The 17952-nt window shown below is 43.2% G+C and overlaps 1 protein-coding gene across 1 annotated transcript in view; it reads left to right on the forward strand.

Annotated features, from left to right (window-relative positions):
• ZCCHC24 (zinc finger CCHC-type containing 24) overlaps positions 1-17952 on the forward strand; it is a 205652-nt gene that overhangs the window by 23575 nt on the left and 164125 nt on the right. Inside the window, exon 3 of the mRNA XM_025197707.1 lies at positions 10525-10725. Coding sequence (XP_025053492.1) covers positions 10525-10725 — 201 coding nt within the window. The remainder of the gene's footprint in view (positions 1-10524; positions 10726-17952) is intronic.

Below are 17952 nucleotides of genomic sequence, written 5' to 3' on the forward strand. Positions count from 1 at the left end.
TAAAAATAAGTCATGGTAGATTTGCTCCTTTAGGGCACTTGTACACGTGATGGAGGTTTAGTCCTCAGGGTTTTATTCTATGCCACCTAAATTGAAACTCACCTTTTCAATTTTTCTGTCATGCTACGGTGATGGGCCCAATTTTATTTTTTTTGTCAGAGACAGAGCCTGCCTGCAGCCAAGGGGCGAGCTGGCAGTGGGCCGAGTAGTCCCTGAGCTGCCGGGGGACCCAGTCCTTTCCTCTGGGGTGGCAGGCCACCTGGGTGGGCTGCTAACACCCGGCCCAATCCAACTATTCCCCGAGGCTGCTCAGGGAGCAGCGCCCAGTGGACTTCCAGTGGACTGGCTCTGGGAACAGTTGGATTGGGCCGAGTGCTGCCTCCAAGCTGAGGCAGCACCCGGCCTATTAGCAGCCCTCAGAGATGGCCCTGGGGGGTACTGCCACTGCAAAGGGAAGGACAAGGGCCCACAGCTCAGGGGCCTCTTGGCCCGCTAGCAGCTCGCCCCTTGGTTATGGGAGAGACGGGCAGGCTCCACCAAAAAAAGAAAAGGGTTGGGCCCCTTGCTGCTTCTGCCTTCAGCAGGCACCTGCTGAAAACAGCAGCGACGAGCCCGATCCCTTTTTTCTGCAGAGCCTTCCCACCTCTCCCGTAGGCAGGGGGCGAGCTGACCGCTGCAATGTGTTGTTGCAAACTAAACTACATCCGGATGTAGTTTAGTTTGCAATGATGCAAAACTCATCTAAACCATTATGTGTACAAGCATCCTAAAAGACTAACTAAATCAGAGATGTATAGCATAAGGTGTAAGCAAAGGGTTTACTTCATCAGATGCTTCATTTAAAATGTTTTTAAAATCTTAAAAAGAATAAAAACAGCCAGTTACCTACCTTTATGGTTACCTACCATATAAACTGCTACTCTTCTATTACATCCTCCACCTCAATTATTTGCCAGACAAGGGAAGTATTCCTATTTGTCCACATGCTTGCTATCCCATACCAGAAATGTACAGTAGAGACAAGTTTCCTTTCAACAGTCTTAGCATGGCATCCTGATAGCTAGGAATAAGGAAAAAGCAAAAGCTAGGAAGCAAAAAATGTAAACTAGAATATTAGTCCTGTCAAATGAAGGGAGATAATCATAGCTCTCTGTAATTTGGTGGAGCTGCATCCCAGATATTAAAATAGCAGATACAGCAACAGCTACATGGTTTTTCTTTTTCCCTACCCGCCTCTACAGCTGCAATAGAAATTTTAGTAGGGGAACTGTAACACCCCAGTGAAAGGACCTCCATCTACAGTAAAACCCCTGTTATCTGGCACAAATGGGGAATGGGGGGGTGCTGGGTATCTAAAAATGCTGGTTACCTGAGGCCGGCAGTTTTTGACCCCACGTGAAGCGGGGGGGAGGGGGGCTGGTGGTGGCTGAAGGCAGAGCGGCTACAGCATAGGGTGGTGGGTGGCGGTGGCGGTGGCTATCGCATGCAAGCTTCTCCCTCCCCTCCCTGCCAGTGTCTGGCTGACCAGCCAGAAATTCTGGTTAATAGAGTGTTCTGGTTACTCAAATGCCAGATAACAGGGATTTTACTGTATTTAAAATACTTAGTAAGTCATCCTTTTTCCTTTGCTGCCTCAGTTTTTTATTGTCACCTGTAACCGGGGGCCTTCCTAGGGCCGGTTAGATGTTGGCCCGCCCACCTGTTTCTGGACTAACCACCTGCCTCTCTTTCCTGCCATGCCTTGATGGAAAAATGATTATGATGTTACTCAGGTGGGAGGCTGCTTATTTAAGACCCTGATGACTAGGGGTGATATCCCCAGCTCCAAAGCTTCCCCAGTACTGGGGCCCATGCCTTGCAGATGGCATCCTAGGCAGCTAAGCTCTCCTGTAACCCTTTTCCCTCTCTGGCTGTGATCCCCTCCCTGGGACCTTTGGTTTCCCTTTAGGCCCTGGCCCCACCTTCAGGCCAGTCAGGATCCCAAGCTTCTTGCTCTGGGCCTCTGCCCTTTTGACCCCGCTTGGGTCCTGGCCCCAGTATGGACCACTTTGAAGGTTCATCCAGTCAGGTCTGAGCCACATGCCTTCTCACCCTCACAACTCCACTGGATCAAGTGAGCTTCAGGCCTCTCAAAGATCTCACAGGTCTGGTCTTTCCCCAGCTAGGACTGTGCGGTAGCTGGAGGTTATCAGGTGCCTCCTAATCACCTTTCACAAGGGAGGTTCATGGTCCTGGCATTTTCTGGGGCTGCTGAGCCACTGGCAGTCCCACCAGGCCTCCCTATCCTGGTACAGTGCAGTTTTAGGTCATGCCCAGGACCTGGAGCTCCCTCCATGCCCATAGCCCCAGACCATATACTTCCAAGTTCTTGGCCCAAGGAGCTTGGCAGGGAGATGTTGTTCCCCTGCTGGCTGGTCTCAAACTGTTCCTCTCAGCACAGAGAGCAGAGCATTAAATGGCCGCCCTCATCAGGCACCTGCCACCTCCCTAGCCTAGCCCTTAAAGTAGGAGGCACTAACAGTGCCCTGCCACACCACCCAATCACAATATAAAATTGGAGGAGAAAATTTTGTTTTTAGATTTCCTTTTAACTTCCTCTTGAAATGGAAAGCATAAAAATAAAACAAACAAACAAAAACAGAAAAGCAGAGCAAACTAGTATCCAAGGGGAACCATATACACTTTTTGAGAGTGTATAAGTGACTTGGGCATTTAGCGTGCCTATACATGTACTCCGACATGTTCCCATTAGAATGCTCCAGAGTGCTGCAGAATCTCATGTACGAGTTTTAGTTAAAGCGCCCTTGCAGCCATTTTGAAATGTGGGATGCTAAATACATGAGAAGCTGTGGCATTTTAATTAATTAAATCTAATTAAAATTCCATCACCCCCCAGCCCAGAGCACATGTATAGGTACCCTTAAACTCTTAAGTGGGTTATGTGCCCTTGCAAGGTTTACCTAATTTTCTTAGATGGGCTTGAGCAACAATCATCCTTCACAAGGTCTCAACATACTGAGGGTTAGGCCTACCTTTTATGTTCAGGAGGCCTACCTTTTATGTTCAGGTAAGAAGCACTTCATTAAGTTTTTAAGAATTCTGTGATTAGCAGAGCCAGTCTTACAGACAGAAACCAGCTTACCGTAATACCTAAAATCCTAATGGCCAGTGCTACCACACACTCAAACAGAAACTTTTTCACAATCAAAGCTTTAAGCTAAACTTTTCTTAATTCTCCATTCAATGTTGGAAAATTAATGGAATGGAAGGGAAAGATAGATAAGCCTTTGCCAGTTAGTATTTCTCATTTTCCCTCCAGTTCTCTCACAATAGGAATAAATATAATTCTTACCACAAGCTATTCCACATCTGTGATATAACATGGTAAGGAAAACCTTAATTTATCACAGCTGGCCCAGTCCTATAACCCTGGCAATCCTTGTAATCAGGACACACATCTGTGGTACTTCCACTGCTGCTGAAAAGTGTGTTAACTCTCTCTGCCACCATCTGATGGGTTCTACAGCTGTCACAGCTCAAGTGAAGTATAAGTGTTCATTATAAGAGCAGTGTACTGGTTTTGTCTCTGATACTTTATGTATGTTTATATTACAAGGCAGTGCCATGCAAGAGCCAGTTGCCTAGTTGCCTGCCCTACTTCATGCTAGTACTTGCAGTATCTAGTAGCTTGTTCAGAGCTAGCTTGTGCATCTCTACATGACACTGCATTGTACCATCGTAGACATAACTAGTGTGTGACCCTGGGCAAGTTACACTTTTTCTGGGTGGAACTGATTTGTGGAACTGTCTTTCTAATACCTCCTTGTTTTGTTCAAATCCAGTATGACTACAGCTCTTAATATTTTATCCCACCTTCTTCTGTCTCCCTCTATCTCCTTTCTTTTTGTCTGCTGACAATACAAAGATAACTCTCATGCCTTCATTTCAGGCCTGTAACTTGGATGTCATCCTTGACTTGAACCTTTCCCTCCTGGCTAGGGACAGAAGTTACACATAAACTGGTATAAGTGATCCAAAATTAGTTCAGATCTGTAACACATCAGAAGTTCAGTGAATGTAAACCGCTTTCAAAATGACTGAAACCAGTTTAAGATAAACCTGGATGTAGTATCAGACTTAACTGATGTAGGTTAAATTGGTTTGTTGAACTTTTGTTCCAGATCTGCTTTAGATTCAGGTTAATGCACAGTTCCCCCAGCCTCCTAGGATGCTTTGTGCCTCCCCTGCAAGGGTGAACAGGTTAGCCTTGGCCCAAGCTGTCTGTTCCAGCTGAACAGGGAGATGTGCTCTAGTGCCCCCCAGCTTCTGGCCTTGGCCACTGCAAGCAAGTGGCTGGATTTCTAGAATCAAAAGTGAATGTCTGTTCACTTGCTTATCGGTTTAATCTACACAGCTTAAACTAACCTATGAAGATTGAATTGATTCAGCCTCAGGCTTTTTGACTGTCTGTACTTAGCCCTTATGTCCAGCCTATCTTTAAGTGTGGCAGATGTTTTTTGTATAATGTTTCTAAAATAGAAACTTTCCTTTACATTCCCCTAGCTAAAACTCTCCTAAAAGCTCTTATCTCACATCTTGATCGCTACAAAGTCTGGCTGCTTGTAGAAATTAAAAAAACCAAAAAACATGATTTACTGGAAGAAGTAGTGTGTTACTTCAACCCAGCTCTGCAGCATCTCTATAGATTGGGCACTTCAGTGGGGCTTTTTGGCACTTTTATCTAAAGCTGAATCAATCAGCAATTAGATAAAAGCATTAAAAAACACCACTAAAGCACCTGATTTATACAGACATTGGGCGAGCCGGGTTCAACTAATGTGCTGCCCCCTCTGGGCATGTGCTGGGTTTGGTACAGGAATGTGCTGGGTTTAAAGCAAAGCACCTTTTTTTAACATCTGCAAGCAGCTGATTTGAGTAAAATAATCTGATCTGGGCAGAAATAGTAGCCTTGAGGCCTGTTCTTGGGTTGTGATAGAATGGTATATTACTCAGCCCTAGAGTTATCTCCAGTCTTCTACCATAGCTTATCTCCAGATTTCACACTCCACATGTACATCCAGCTTTCTATAAAATAAGAAAAGTAAATATTTTGCAATACTGCTGAGGGCTTTTATTTTTCAATGTATGTGAAGTACTTTGAGAATTCTCTGTTAAAACAAACTATTAAAAAGTAATGTTTTGGATTATTTAAGTGTTGGTAAGGGAAAGTGGCTCCTAAGGGGAGAAGAGCTTTCTTAAGTCTTTTAATTAGCAATACTGTGGCATCTTCAGCATTTTTCTCTTAAGAATCTGCTGTTAAGAAATCTTCATGCTAATGGAATCCGATAAATCCTAGAAAATGCAGTGATTGTCTCAGGTGTCCTTAGTCACCTGATCACCAAAGCTGTTAGTATCTTGTAATCACTTACTGAGATAATTTTTATTTTCAAAAAGCTCAGACTTAACTTCAAAGACAAAGAGCCTGCTTTAAGCCATGTGCCAATTTAATATTAAAAGAATGACTCCTGTAGGATGCAATTGTGGGATATTCAGGTTGGAAGCATAGCTGGAGGCCCCAAAACTCATTGCAGCTTCACTGAGCTATGCACTGTGTAAACACAAAATATAGCCATCTCTTCCCCAGGATAGTCAAAAGGGGCTCCTGTAGATGTGCAGGGAACCTGCTCCAATGTGCTGGAAATCCAGCGTGTCAGAGCAGACTCAATTAATCAAGAAATGAATGCGCCCCGGTAGCTTTCCACAGCACATGTATTAGTGTTGCCATGTATCCCTGTGCTGCAAAAATGGCAGTGGAATGCTTTGAAATAAAACATGGTGATGAGCTTTAGTTCAAAGCACCCCCCCCAACCATTTTTTCAGTGCAGAAAGACACAGGCACTTTTAATTAACATGGCTTGCTAACTAAAGTGCCCAGCACCACATCCCACAGCATGTGTGAAAATGCCCAAAGAGCCTTGATAGTTGTAACTGCAAGCTCACGATTGCACAGAAGTCCAATGGTAAGTCTGAAATAAAACCCAGGGTTCCTGACTCCTAATCCTGTGTTCTAGCTGCTAGAACAGAGGTATCCACATTTTTTCTTATTATACCCTTTCAGATTTACCAGCTGCCTGCTTACCCCTACCAGCATACATTTTATAATTTAACCCCTTAAATGCCAATTATTATTATAATGAAAATCAAATCTGCCTTTACACAATTTCTCCTGTGTACCACCCAGAGATGTCTTGTGTACCCCCAAGGATATGCGTACCACAGTTTAGGAACCCCTGTGCTAGAACATACTGACTTTCAGAAGTTGCAGCTATGTAATTGAACTGTATAGTCCACCTCCCCCTGGTGTGGGTAAGGGGACTGCATTGCACACCATGGATGTATACAGACATTCAGGAGGTTAGGGGGAGGTTAGATCATGTTAAAAATGGCCAACTGATCTAACTTAGTTCACTCAGGTGTGGACCTTACACTTAGGGCACAGACAGATGTGCAGCTCCCTGCTGCAACTCAGAATGCTTTGCAGGAAGTGTTCTAAGCTACAACAATCCCCTGGACCAAACAGAAGTTCACCGTTGGTTCCAGGAAGAAGAATCTAGCTGATGGCTGGGAGGCTGCAGCTGGTTTTTCCTTGCAACAGCCTCTCCTCCCTCCCAGCCTGTTCCTGTTTTCATAATGGGAGGGGGGAAATGGAGTAGACGAACTTGTTCTAGGGCAGAGGCAGGCAGTTATTTTGGGCGGAGGGCCACTTACTGAGTTTTGGCAAGCCATCGAGGTCCACATGACAGGCAGCCAGGGGCAGATAAATATTAATTTTCTCAATTTTTTAGGGGTCCTGCAAGCTGGATGGAATGGCCTGGTGGGCCCCATCTGGCCCGTGGGCCACATTTTGCCCACCCCTGTTCTAGGGGTTCCCCAGCTGGCACTGGAGGGTGGGGTGGGTGAATTGGAGCTCCCCACCTCTGGAGGCTCCAGTACACCCACTCCACCCTCCAGCACAGACTGAAAAACCCCCAGACTGAACTCCCTTCACTCCCTTTCCCCCTCCTATTCTAAAACAGCTACAGGCTGGGAGGCAGTACAGACACAAGTTACAGAAGACACTATGTTTTAAAATGTCTTCATCTGAACCCTCATGCAATGAGGCTTCAGATTTTCCCCTAATTGGCTATTTTTCAGCAGTCCGCAGCTGTGCACTTGTGTTTGGTCATGGCTATAGATCACGTTCTGGGGCCAGATGAGGTGAAAATTGTCATCTCTATCTGCGCCCACAGTTGCCTGTTAGGTTGATCTAAGTGTGAACTGTACAAAGTCTACATGAGACTCTACATCTACATGAGACTCTACATCGCTGTAGTGTCAGCAGGCACTAACTGTGATGTTGCTGCTACCACGCAGTAGCAGTGAGCTACTGCTCAGTAGCTCATTGCTACTGCACAGTATGGCTGAAAATGACGCATGCACCACTGGGACTGCACAGTCCTAGCGAAAAATGCATAGTCATTTAGTACTTGCTAAAGCAAGTACTAAATGACTGTGCAGTACCAACGGTACAGCCAGGGGCACATGTAGATGCACCCAGAAGTTACTAAAAATGGTTGACCCAATCTAAGTTAAACCTATGTCTGAGGTAGTCTGACTTAGATCAGGTTGGCCACTTCTAGACTGATCAAACTGTCCTGAACTTCTGTACGGTTCACAGTGCAGCCCCAGGGCTGTGAAAGACCAGATGCTGCCCTTAGCCCCAGGGCTGTGCTCTTCCTATCCACCCTCCTGGTACTGGGCTATTTTTAGCCCCCAAGCCCCTTGCCCCTCCAACAGGTGGACAACTCCCTCCCCTGCATGAACCAACCAGCCCTCCTCCCCTCAAACCCCCAATCCCACAAACCACTCCTGGTGCCCCTTTTATCAGTGTTCACTAATGCCGGGTTATAATAGTTGAAAATCATGTAGACAACCAATGTTTAGGGCTACTCAATGCAGATATCTCCACACGACTCTATAATCACATCAGCTCAGCTGTTTGTGCAGAAATCCTGAAGTTTCTCTGAGAGTAACATAACTGTTATTGCACATTAATTTCACAGATTCACTGTGTATCTCAGCTTCTACATATACATTTTAAGCAATGTATACATAGTTTTAAGTGATATATATCTGGCCCTTATTACAACTTTCTGGCTAACAGCAGTGAAAAAAATAAAGGTACAGGAGGGGTCTGATTCTGGTCTCCCATCTGTGTAATTCCATTGAAGATAGTGAAGTTATACTAGTGTAAAACTAGTGTGAGAGAAGAATTAGACCCATGCAAGTTTACCTACAGAATCCTGCAGAATGTATTCTTCCCCTTCTTAGATGGGAACCTACATCCATGCACTGGTCCTGTCCTCACAACAATATATTGCCATGTTACAAAACCTTGGAAGCGGGGGAGAGACTTAAAAATGTTTAAAGTTCCTACCAGCCATTTACTTTTCTGTTGTACCCAAGGCAGTTAAGGAGGATGGATGATTGTTATCACTATTAGGAATATTAACTTCTCTATAGGTGGTTATAAGTTTCCTGCACTTCTGAAGCTTCAGAATGGCAAATCAGGATTTTCTTGATTTTGATTTGCAGGAGGAAAGTGTCTCCATGGAAGTGAAGACAATAAGTGGGTAGTTGCCATTTATCAGGAAATGGTTAAATCAGAGCTGGTTTCCCCAGAAAATGCAAGACAGATGTAGATCTGACTGCCTCTTATTATTTTGAATTCAGGACTCTGTATTTACTGTCCTATTAACCCGATTGCAAACTATCAGCTATATTACATCTTCCTTCCTTTTCTTTTTTTCCTTGGTTTCCATATTGTTCTTTGAAATAGTTTTGGACACCAAAATGTTCCCTTCTGTGGGTCATCCTGCCAGTGTTTTGCTTGCACAATCTGGGCACACTAAGACTGTGGAACATAGGAAAGCAATCATTGCTTCGTCGCATGGCTGGTCTAAGCCAGGGGGGTGGGCTGGAGGGCCACTTAATGAGTTTTGGTCAGCTGTTGAGAGTGCACACATAAAATGAGTGGTGTTTAACAACAGCTATACTTAAAAATTGTTATGGCATTTATAGTATAAAGTTTATAAACTTTATACTATAAATGCCACAACCAGTTTTCTGTACATTACAATATTTCTACACATAATTTCAGAAAAAAAGTTCCCAAATTACCACACATTTCTGGTTTTCTATACAAAAACCTCACCTTTCCAAACATTTCCAGAAAAAGTTCCCATATTACCACACAGGCAATCAAGGTTCCTTGGAAAATTGTGTGGTAATATGGGTGTAGGTTGTAGCCGTGTTGGTCTAAGGACATAGGCAGACAAGGTTCCTTGGGTGAATCTGATATCTTTTATTAGACCAACTCAAATAGTTGGAAAATAATTATTAAGCAAGCTTTCGGATTAAAAAACCCTTTGTCAGGCTAAGGAAGTTTCAGCTCTTCCTGAAGTCCATCCATTCTTTACTTTTCATTCCATCCAGGAAGAGCACACACCAACTGCTGAAACTTCCTTAGCCTGACGAAGGGTTTTTGAACCTGAAAGCTTGCTTAATAACTATTTTCCAACTATTTGGGTTGGTCTAATAAAAGATATCAGATTCACCCAAGGAACCTTGTCTGCCTATGTCCTTAGACCAACACGGCTACAACCTACACCCATATTACCACACAATTTTCCAAATATCATATTTTCATAAACATTTCCAAAAAGTAGTTCCCAAATCACCACAGACTATTTTCACACAACCCCTGACCCCTGTGCTATGGCAGTGCCTGGTGCCAGGTCCTGTTCATGGCCCCCGCATCCCACCACTCCAGCCATGCTGCCATTTGCCTGGTGTGGGCTGTGCCACGCTCCCTGTTATGGAACAAGGCCAGGTGATGCCGGGCCGCACCAGGCATGCCATGTCCATCACTGCTTGGAGCACAGCGTGGCTGCTGCGGGCTCCCTGAGAGTGGTGGATCCACAGTTGCTGCACACGGCTGCTGCAGACCACACCTGGAGTGCTGCTCCCCTCCTGTGGACAAGGATGGTGGTGAAGCATTGGGCCCTGCTATTCTCTGGTGGACAGGTGCAGGCATAGCAGCCAGAAGGGCCATGTGCAGCAGTGGTTCTCCATCCTTCATGTTGTTTCCACACTTAATCCAAATAACAATTATTAACATGGTAACGAACGTGCTACAGGTCTCCCCAAAACTTATCTGTGTGCCAGATAACCCTGGACTAAAAGAACTGCAATGAACTCAGTAGTTTCCCCAGCAATGGGATGACCAGATCCATTATGCTATCTTTAGAATCACAACTTAGAGGCCTCTGCATTAATGGTTCATATATTGCTTTCACAAAGTATGCAGCTGTGTTCTTAATGAAAAAACTCTCTCTTAAGTTCTTCCTCTATTTTTAGCTCCTGCTGTGATCACTCTCAACAACCTTTAATACAATACTATTTTTCTTTTTGTTGTCATTGCAGGCGCTGAGTAGCAGTTTGTACAAGAGTGCATCACCCTATGGCTCCCTTAATAACATAGTGGATGGGCTAAGCTCTCTTACTGAGCATTTCTCTGACCTATCCCTCTCCTCTGAAGCCAGAAAACCCAGTAAGAGGCCACCTCCTAACTACCTGTGTCACCTCTGTTTCAACAAGGGACACTACATCAAAGACTGCCCCCAGGTAAGGGATGTAAAAATCTGGAATTCTTCATTGAATCACTGATCTATCAGGACAGTAACTGGAACCTAATTCTAATTCTTTCTTCTTGGGTTTTTTTTGGAGAAACTTTGTAGCAATACCTTGAAAAAAAGTGCCAGATAAATTCTTTTAATCTCTTCTTTATAGTGAGGCTAATGGCAAAACTCATTTTACTCACTCAACCACCATTTAAAAAAACTACTCACCTGAGTCATATGAATGGATAGATTTTGGCAACTTTAAATATGGTTAGTTTTTATAATTAATTCAATTTTTATAATTCTCATAATTTTCCATTTTGGAGATTATGCTAAACATGTTTTCAAGCAGCATGTCTTTTAGTCATTTTGGCTATGATATAACATGTGCAGCATGGTGTACTGAGTGGTGGAAAAATGGAGGAACTGCTGCATCAGGTGAAAATCTTGAGTCACAGTTGCAGTAGCATGAGGTCCAGGTAGAGCTGGTGCAAAATATCCCTGGCCTGGTTAATTGTACTTAGCCACAGCTGCTGATGGTACCAAGCTTCACAAAGAGCTTTTGCAAGGACAAAACTACTAAATATGTATTGTTTTAAAAATGAGGTCCAGTACAGCATACACTAAAACCAATTTGTGATTTTCTAAATTCTAAAAATCCAAACCACAACATGCCAGGTTTCTCTGTCATCTCAGGTTTCAGCTTGGCACAACTAGGGAGTGCTGGCTCCTGCAGATGTAGAGTTGGCTCACAGCTCCAACAGGCATGCTACTTAAGTCCTGAGGAAAAAAAAATGCTAACAGTGTTCCAGTAAAACAGATGTGCACATATCGTTTTCACCATAGTTTTCTCCTCCTGGCTTCTGAACATATAACCTTTGTTCTCTCAGGAGAACTGACTATAGTACATGGCTGCTAGGGATGTCAGGAATATAAAAGCCAAAAAATGTGGGTAGCCAGAGTGATTTCCAGATAAGCAAGATCAGCATGAAATGGAATATAATGTCATAATTTTTCATTGAATGTATTCTTATAGCAGTTATAGAAAGGTGAACTATATAGCTGGTGATATCTCTATGCAGATCTAGCTGCATATGCCCAATGATTTTAATAGAAGCCATGGGACAAAAAAATAACCCACAGCATTCTTCAAATGTGCTTCAAAATACTTCACATTGTATTGTGTTTCTTGTGCTCCTATGAGACCAAATATAGAAATACCCAGGCTTTGGTGTTTTGACATTTAATATACTCTTTAGTTTCTGCTAGCAAAACTTATGGTTATGGTAATGTAATATCATACATTGTTTAAAAAAGGGATAGAAACATACTAATTACTGCTATACTAAATATACACTACAGTGGACTGTAATGCAACACTGTATGAAATATTTGAGATGTACAGAATACCAGACTAGTAAATGAAGCAGGTCTCTTAACAATCAATACATACAGGGCAATGCCTTGCATGGAAGTCTTGTTTGAATGTATCAGCAATTTCTTGAGTAGAAATTCATTCCAGAACATTCAATCAAGTCACCTCTACTGCAGGCAACCCCATCAGATAATCTCTTCCATAAACTCATCAAACTCCATTTTAAAAGAAAATAGGTTTTTTGCAGCTACTATTTCTATTGGAAAGTTGTTCCAGAAACTCAGTATTCCAATGATTCAAACTTTCTCCTAACTTCCAACTAAAAGACCAAATTTACACCAATCTGTTCTTGTGCCAAAATAACTTTTTACGTTAAATAGACGTTTTCCCTCCCTGGTATTTACCCTTTGATATATTTATAGAGTGCAATGATATCCTCTCTCAGCCTTTGCTTTGCAAGGCTAAATAAGCCAGTCTCCTTTAATCTCCTCTCAGAAGATCGGCTCTCCATTCCCTGATCATCCTCAGAGCTTCCGTGCACCTGTTCCAGTTTGAATTCATCTTTTTGAAAACAGCTAACTAAAACTGTATACAGCATTCTGATGAGGTCTTCCCAGTGCTTTGCGGGCATGTCTACTTCTTTGTATCAGTGGGCATCTACACGTGTTTTTATGTGCATCTAAACTTAATGTACATTAGTCTAATGCACTGTAAAGCGATTTAGGTGTGTGTCTACACATGGATGCACTAAGGTGCATTAATATGGGTATGTGGACCAACTTGGGACTAAAGTTAGTTCCAAGTCAATGGACACACACTGCGTTAATGCACATTAGTGTGTCTACACGTTTGCTAATGCGAGTTAGCTATTTGCGTATAAATTTGATATCTGCTTTAAGCAGGTATCAAATTTAGGCTTGAATAGCCTAAAATTGCCATTTTAAGGAGCATTAAGGGCGTATAGACGTGCACCCTTTATGGGCCTTAAATTGGGCTAATGCATATTAAATATGCATGTATAAACATGCCCAGTGTATACTTTTATATTATATGTAGGGGGAAAGTGTTATGAAAGTAGGTCAGCTTGGGCTGCATTATCTAACACAGGCTCTAACTTTATAAAGTACTTAAGCACAAGTACCTTATCAGAAACTAAGCCTGTAGCTATGTGCTTTCTTGAATTCAGATGCACTTAAACTTTTGCTTAAAATGTAGTTAAGTGCTCTGATGAATCAGGGGTCTAAAAACAAATAGCTTGAGTCCAGAATCAGATCCACATAGGATGACCATTGTGACCATGTGGCACTCCCCTGACTTCAATGGGACTCTACACAAGTATACAGTTACAGCAGCATGTTTCCATGTGCAGGTCAGGGCCATGTTATAAAGCCCCTCACTATCATCACTCCTTCTAATTGGCATTGATTTCTTCCCCCATACACAGAATAATAGGTTTAGAGGGTTAATGTTAAATTGCTCCCGGCACTGTCAGAAATAAAAGCTATTTTGCATATGGTACAATGGTTTAAAAAAAGAAAATAACTTCATATTAATTTGAATTATATTTAAATTTGGATGGAGAATAGAGAAAAGCTGGTTTGGGCAATCTACAATTCAGTAAATCACAATGGAATTTTATTCTTTTTTTCTTTTTATGTCATCACCTAATAAGAAACAGATATTGACATGGAGCTTGTTATGGAGATTTTCCTACATAACAAAAATTGCATAACAACTCTGAGACTTTTTGTCCTCCCTTTCTTCTCCCAGTTTTAAATGCATTAAAGGCATCTTTGCTTTTCCAGTTTCTATGTAGGCTGATGGAAATATGATGGAAATATAAATTCTTATTTCAAGTTATACCATAAGTGATAGCCCTCATTCTTATTTCAAATTATACCATAAGTGATGGCCCTCATCCCTGAGGAATAAATGAATTTCAGATAAAATCTGATTTCCAATACCTCAAACATCCAAAGATCTTTTAAATTTGGAATTACACTTTGAACCATTTGCATCAGAACAGAAAGTTATTTTTGTAATGCTCTGATGCTTTTATAAGGATTTTGAGGTCCCCCAAAATTACTGTGAAATCATTTCCATCTTCCCTTTCTGGCTAGGTACAGACATTCAAAAAGCCCAAGGAAGAATCGATCTAAGTTACATGGTTTTCTGTAATCGGCATAGTTCAGATTGGTAGTGAACAGAACACACATTCATTGTGGGGGAGGGAAATCTTAAACTGGGTTCCACAATTTTTAAACCAATCTGTGTGTGCTGAACTTCTGTTCTCTTAAGATGGGTATAGACTGCTTTCTGAACACTTATACTGGTAAACGTGTAATGTCTGTTCCTCACCTTAAGCACTGCAATTATTTAAATAGACAGGACTCCTGGGGTTATTATTTGGTCAGGGGATATGGATATCTATTGCATGCTACCCCAAGATTTTGAAAGCCCTTATTACATAGAACTTCTGCTTTAAAACCTTGCCAATATAGTTTTATCATCACTTAGCATCAGAGACTATAAATGTGGGCATTTGTTGTTGAAAAGGTCTGGATTGGATTTGTTTCAAGTCCTCACTATCTGAAGGTTGGAAAAGAACATAAGATCATAATAAAGTATCAAAAGGTTTAAACAAAGAAGTATTTGAAACATCATAACGTGTAATATTTTATTCTACTTAACTAGACGGTTGGTGATACTTATTTTACAGAAAGACAACAGGCCACATTTTTCCCTGGTACAATGAAACTGACTTCAGTTAAATGAGACTGATTGTGACCCTGTATATCTTTATACAGTAAAACCCCTCACTTTTACTTTGTAGAAGTATTTTAATATTATCTCAGACATTAGAAAGTATTTTCCAAAATTAGTTCTCTCCTCCATACAAAATTAGTTCTCTTTTCTGTTTGCTAACAGATTTGTTTACCTTTCCAAGACTTATTGTTAGTTATGGAAAGTTTGAATATTTAATTATAACATATTTGTGTATGTGTGTGAGCATAATATATAAATGTGCATACACACTCACACACTCATACATATGCACATCTATATAGATCAGTGGTTCCCAACCTTTTTTTGCTGTGACCCTAAATTGGTCACCAACAGGACCCCCTGACCCGCTGTCTTGGGGGCTGCTGGGAGCGGAGTGTGGTGGCAGTGGTAGCAGCCCAGAGGCATGGGTGCGGGTGCCACCATTGCTCACTTTGTGCACAGTGGCCCTGCCCCGCCCACCTGCCCACCCGCCACTCCCGGGCCGCGTGTGTGAGTATGCGTGCAGGCCTTTCACGACACTACTGAGGACCCCTGCCACCCTGATTTGGGTCACACTCCAAGGTTGGGAACCAGTGATATAAATGTGTACACATATGTGTATATAAATATGTATTTCATATTTACAGCCATATACACACTCACACATATTTAAAAGTACAATAAAGTTATAATTTATAACATTTAAAAAATCAGCCTGGATTCACATCACATTAAATATATGGTAAGAAGCAAATATTAACATAATTATAAGCAGGGATCCTGGTTTTCTCTGATAAAAAAATCACAAATCCTCTGATAAAAGCACCAAAATCCACAATAAAAATGAAACATCATTATATATACATATAGGTATCTATTCAACACAATGTTTTATTGATATATTTACAATTTTAAAGCAGTTTGGAACCCTACAATCACTATAAGAAATTCTAAATACCTCTAAATTTTGGTATTTGATTTTGGGTTTTTTATCATGGAAAATCAGAGCTTCCCCTGCCCCCTCACTCCCAAGCCACAGTCCCCCAGTCCTGCTGGTGCCCCTCACCCCCCACAGGCCCCCCAGCCCTGCTGGTGTCTCTCCCCCCCTAGCCCCTGCCCCGCCCCCAGCCCTGCCGGAGGGGGCCCCCAGCTGCCAGGGCTACAGGACTAGGAACCCAGGTCTTCAGTCCCCTGCCCCTCACCGCAGTGCCCAAGCTTCAGCTGCTGCCCGGTGGAGGCAGAAGCTGCTACAGCATAATGGAGGATGGAGTCAGGCTCCCCCTCCCCCACAGGCAACACGGCCAGAGCAGAGTCTGTGGGGAGGTGGGTACAGGTTGCCTACTGTGAGCCCAGGTGGGGTGGGTGGCTCCCTGCTGCTGCACACACTCCTGGGGGGCCAGGGGATCTGTGCCCACCAGATCTGTGCATGGGGCAGGGGCATGTGCGGGCTGCCCACTGCAGGCTTGGGCTCCCTGCCCTTCCCCAGGGGCCTCTGCAGTCCAGCAGGTGGGACCCAGCATGGCAGGCAGAGTGGGGCCAGGCTACTTGCCGCTGAGAGCTCCACGCTGCCCTGGTGGCATACCCCTGCCCATCCTGTAGCAGCAAGGGACACAACCCTACGCCACTGCCCCTACTGCTGCCAGACATGCAGGGGACACCTTGCCAGGGCAACATGGGGTTTGCAGCAGCAAGGAGCTTCCCTGCCTGGCCCCACTCTGCCCTGCCATGCTGGACCCCACCTGCTGGGCTGTGGAGGCCCCAGGAGAGGGCAGCAGGGCTGGGAGCCCAAGCCTGCAGTAGCCAGCCTACCCCTGCCCACCCTGTGCACAGATCTCAGGGGAAAAGGTCTTCTTTGCCCCCACCCCGGGAGTGTGCATAGTGGTGGGCAGCCAGCCCCAACCCCCCTGCCCTGGACAAGCCACCCGTGGCCCTGTCCTGCTCCCTGCCGGAGCCCTGCAGCCGTGCATTCCGGCCCCAAGCCCCAGCCCCAGCCCTATGCAACTTACTCCCTCCCTACGGGGGCCTCAATCCCTGCTCCTCCACTGCCCAACTTATCTGCAGAAGCTGCTCTCCAGGCTGCCTGGCAGCCATGTGCATATACAGGCACTCTCTGCCTGACTGCCCTTGTCCCTCTCCCCCCAGCCCCTTGCAGGCTGGAACTCTGCCAGCCTACAGAGAGCTCTTTGTAAAAGTACAAAATCTTCATGTTTCTATGGTAAAATGAGAAATCTGTGTTTTTCTTGGGTAAAAGGGGAAATCAATGTTTTTCTCTGTTTTCCCATGGGAAATGGAAAATCCAGATCCCTGATTATAAGTAAATTATATTAGCTGTATGTATTATAGCTAGATTCTCGGCTGGTATAAATTAGGATATATGCATTCACCTCCACCTAGTTAAGCTGTTTCTCAGGAGTTGAAGATCTGGTCATATATCTTCGAAATACAGTATGAACTGATCAACCCTTCTATATGGAAAAAAAGGAGATTAATTTTCAGACTTTGCAAACACTTTTACACATGCTTGTATATATGTATAGGCTTATACTCTGTTTATACATTTTAATGCATTAGAAGGATTTGGGGCTTTCAACTTCCCTCTTTATAAACTAAATTTCACTCTTATACATTCATTTTGTTCCACATTATATCTAAATTATGCTGTTTTCATTTGATCTAAACTTATCTCAAGTTTGTACAAATTTGGTGGCATCAAGTGAATTTTACATGTTACATCTTTAATAACTCTACTTGAAAAAATTGTGGTAAATCTTTGCTTGTTTGTTTTTTCTTATAACGCTAAGTTTAGCCTAGCACTGCAGGTTTCTCAGGAAGTTTAAGAGACCAGCTGCATGTATTTCCATAGAACTGTTTTCAGATCATTACTAGTTTTGTTATGAAAACCTGCAAAAGTCCTGTTATGATAACTCAGTGCAGTAGATTGTGATTTTGTGATATCCATTTTACCCTAGGAAATGTCAGCTATTTGAGAGTCTGAAATATCAAAGAGCACTCACTGATGTCTGTATTTTGAAATTCTGAATAACCTGCACATGGTGTGCCTTCAAACCATTCAGGAGAGCAGCCAGTCAC

This window comes from Alligator sinensis, unplaced genomic scaffold (genome assembly GCF_000455745.1).
Source record: "Alligator sinensis unplaced genomic scaffold, ASM45574v1 scaffold188_1, whole genome shotgun sequence".
Lineage (NCBI taxonomy): Eukaryota > Metazoa > Chordata > Crocodylia > Alligatoridae > Alligator > Alligator sinensis.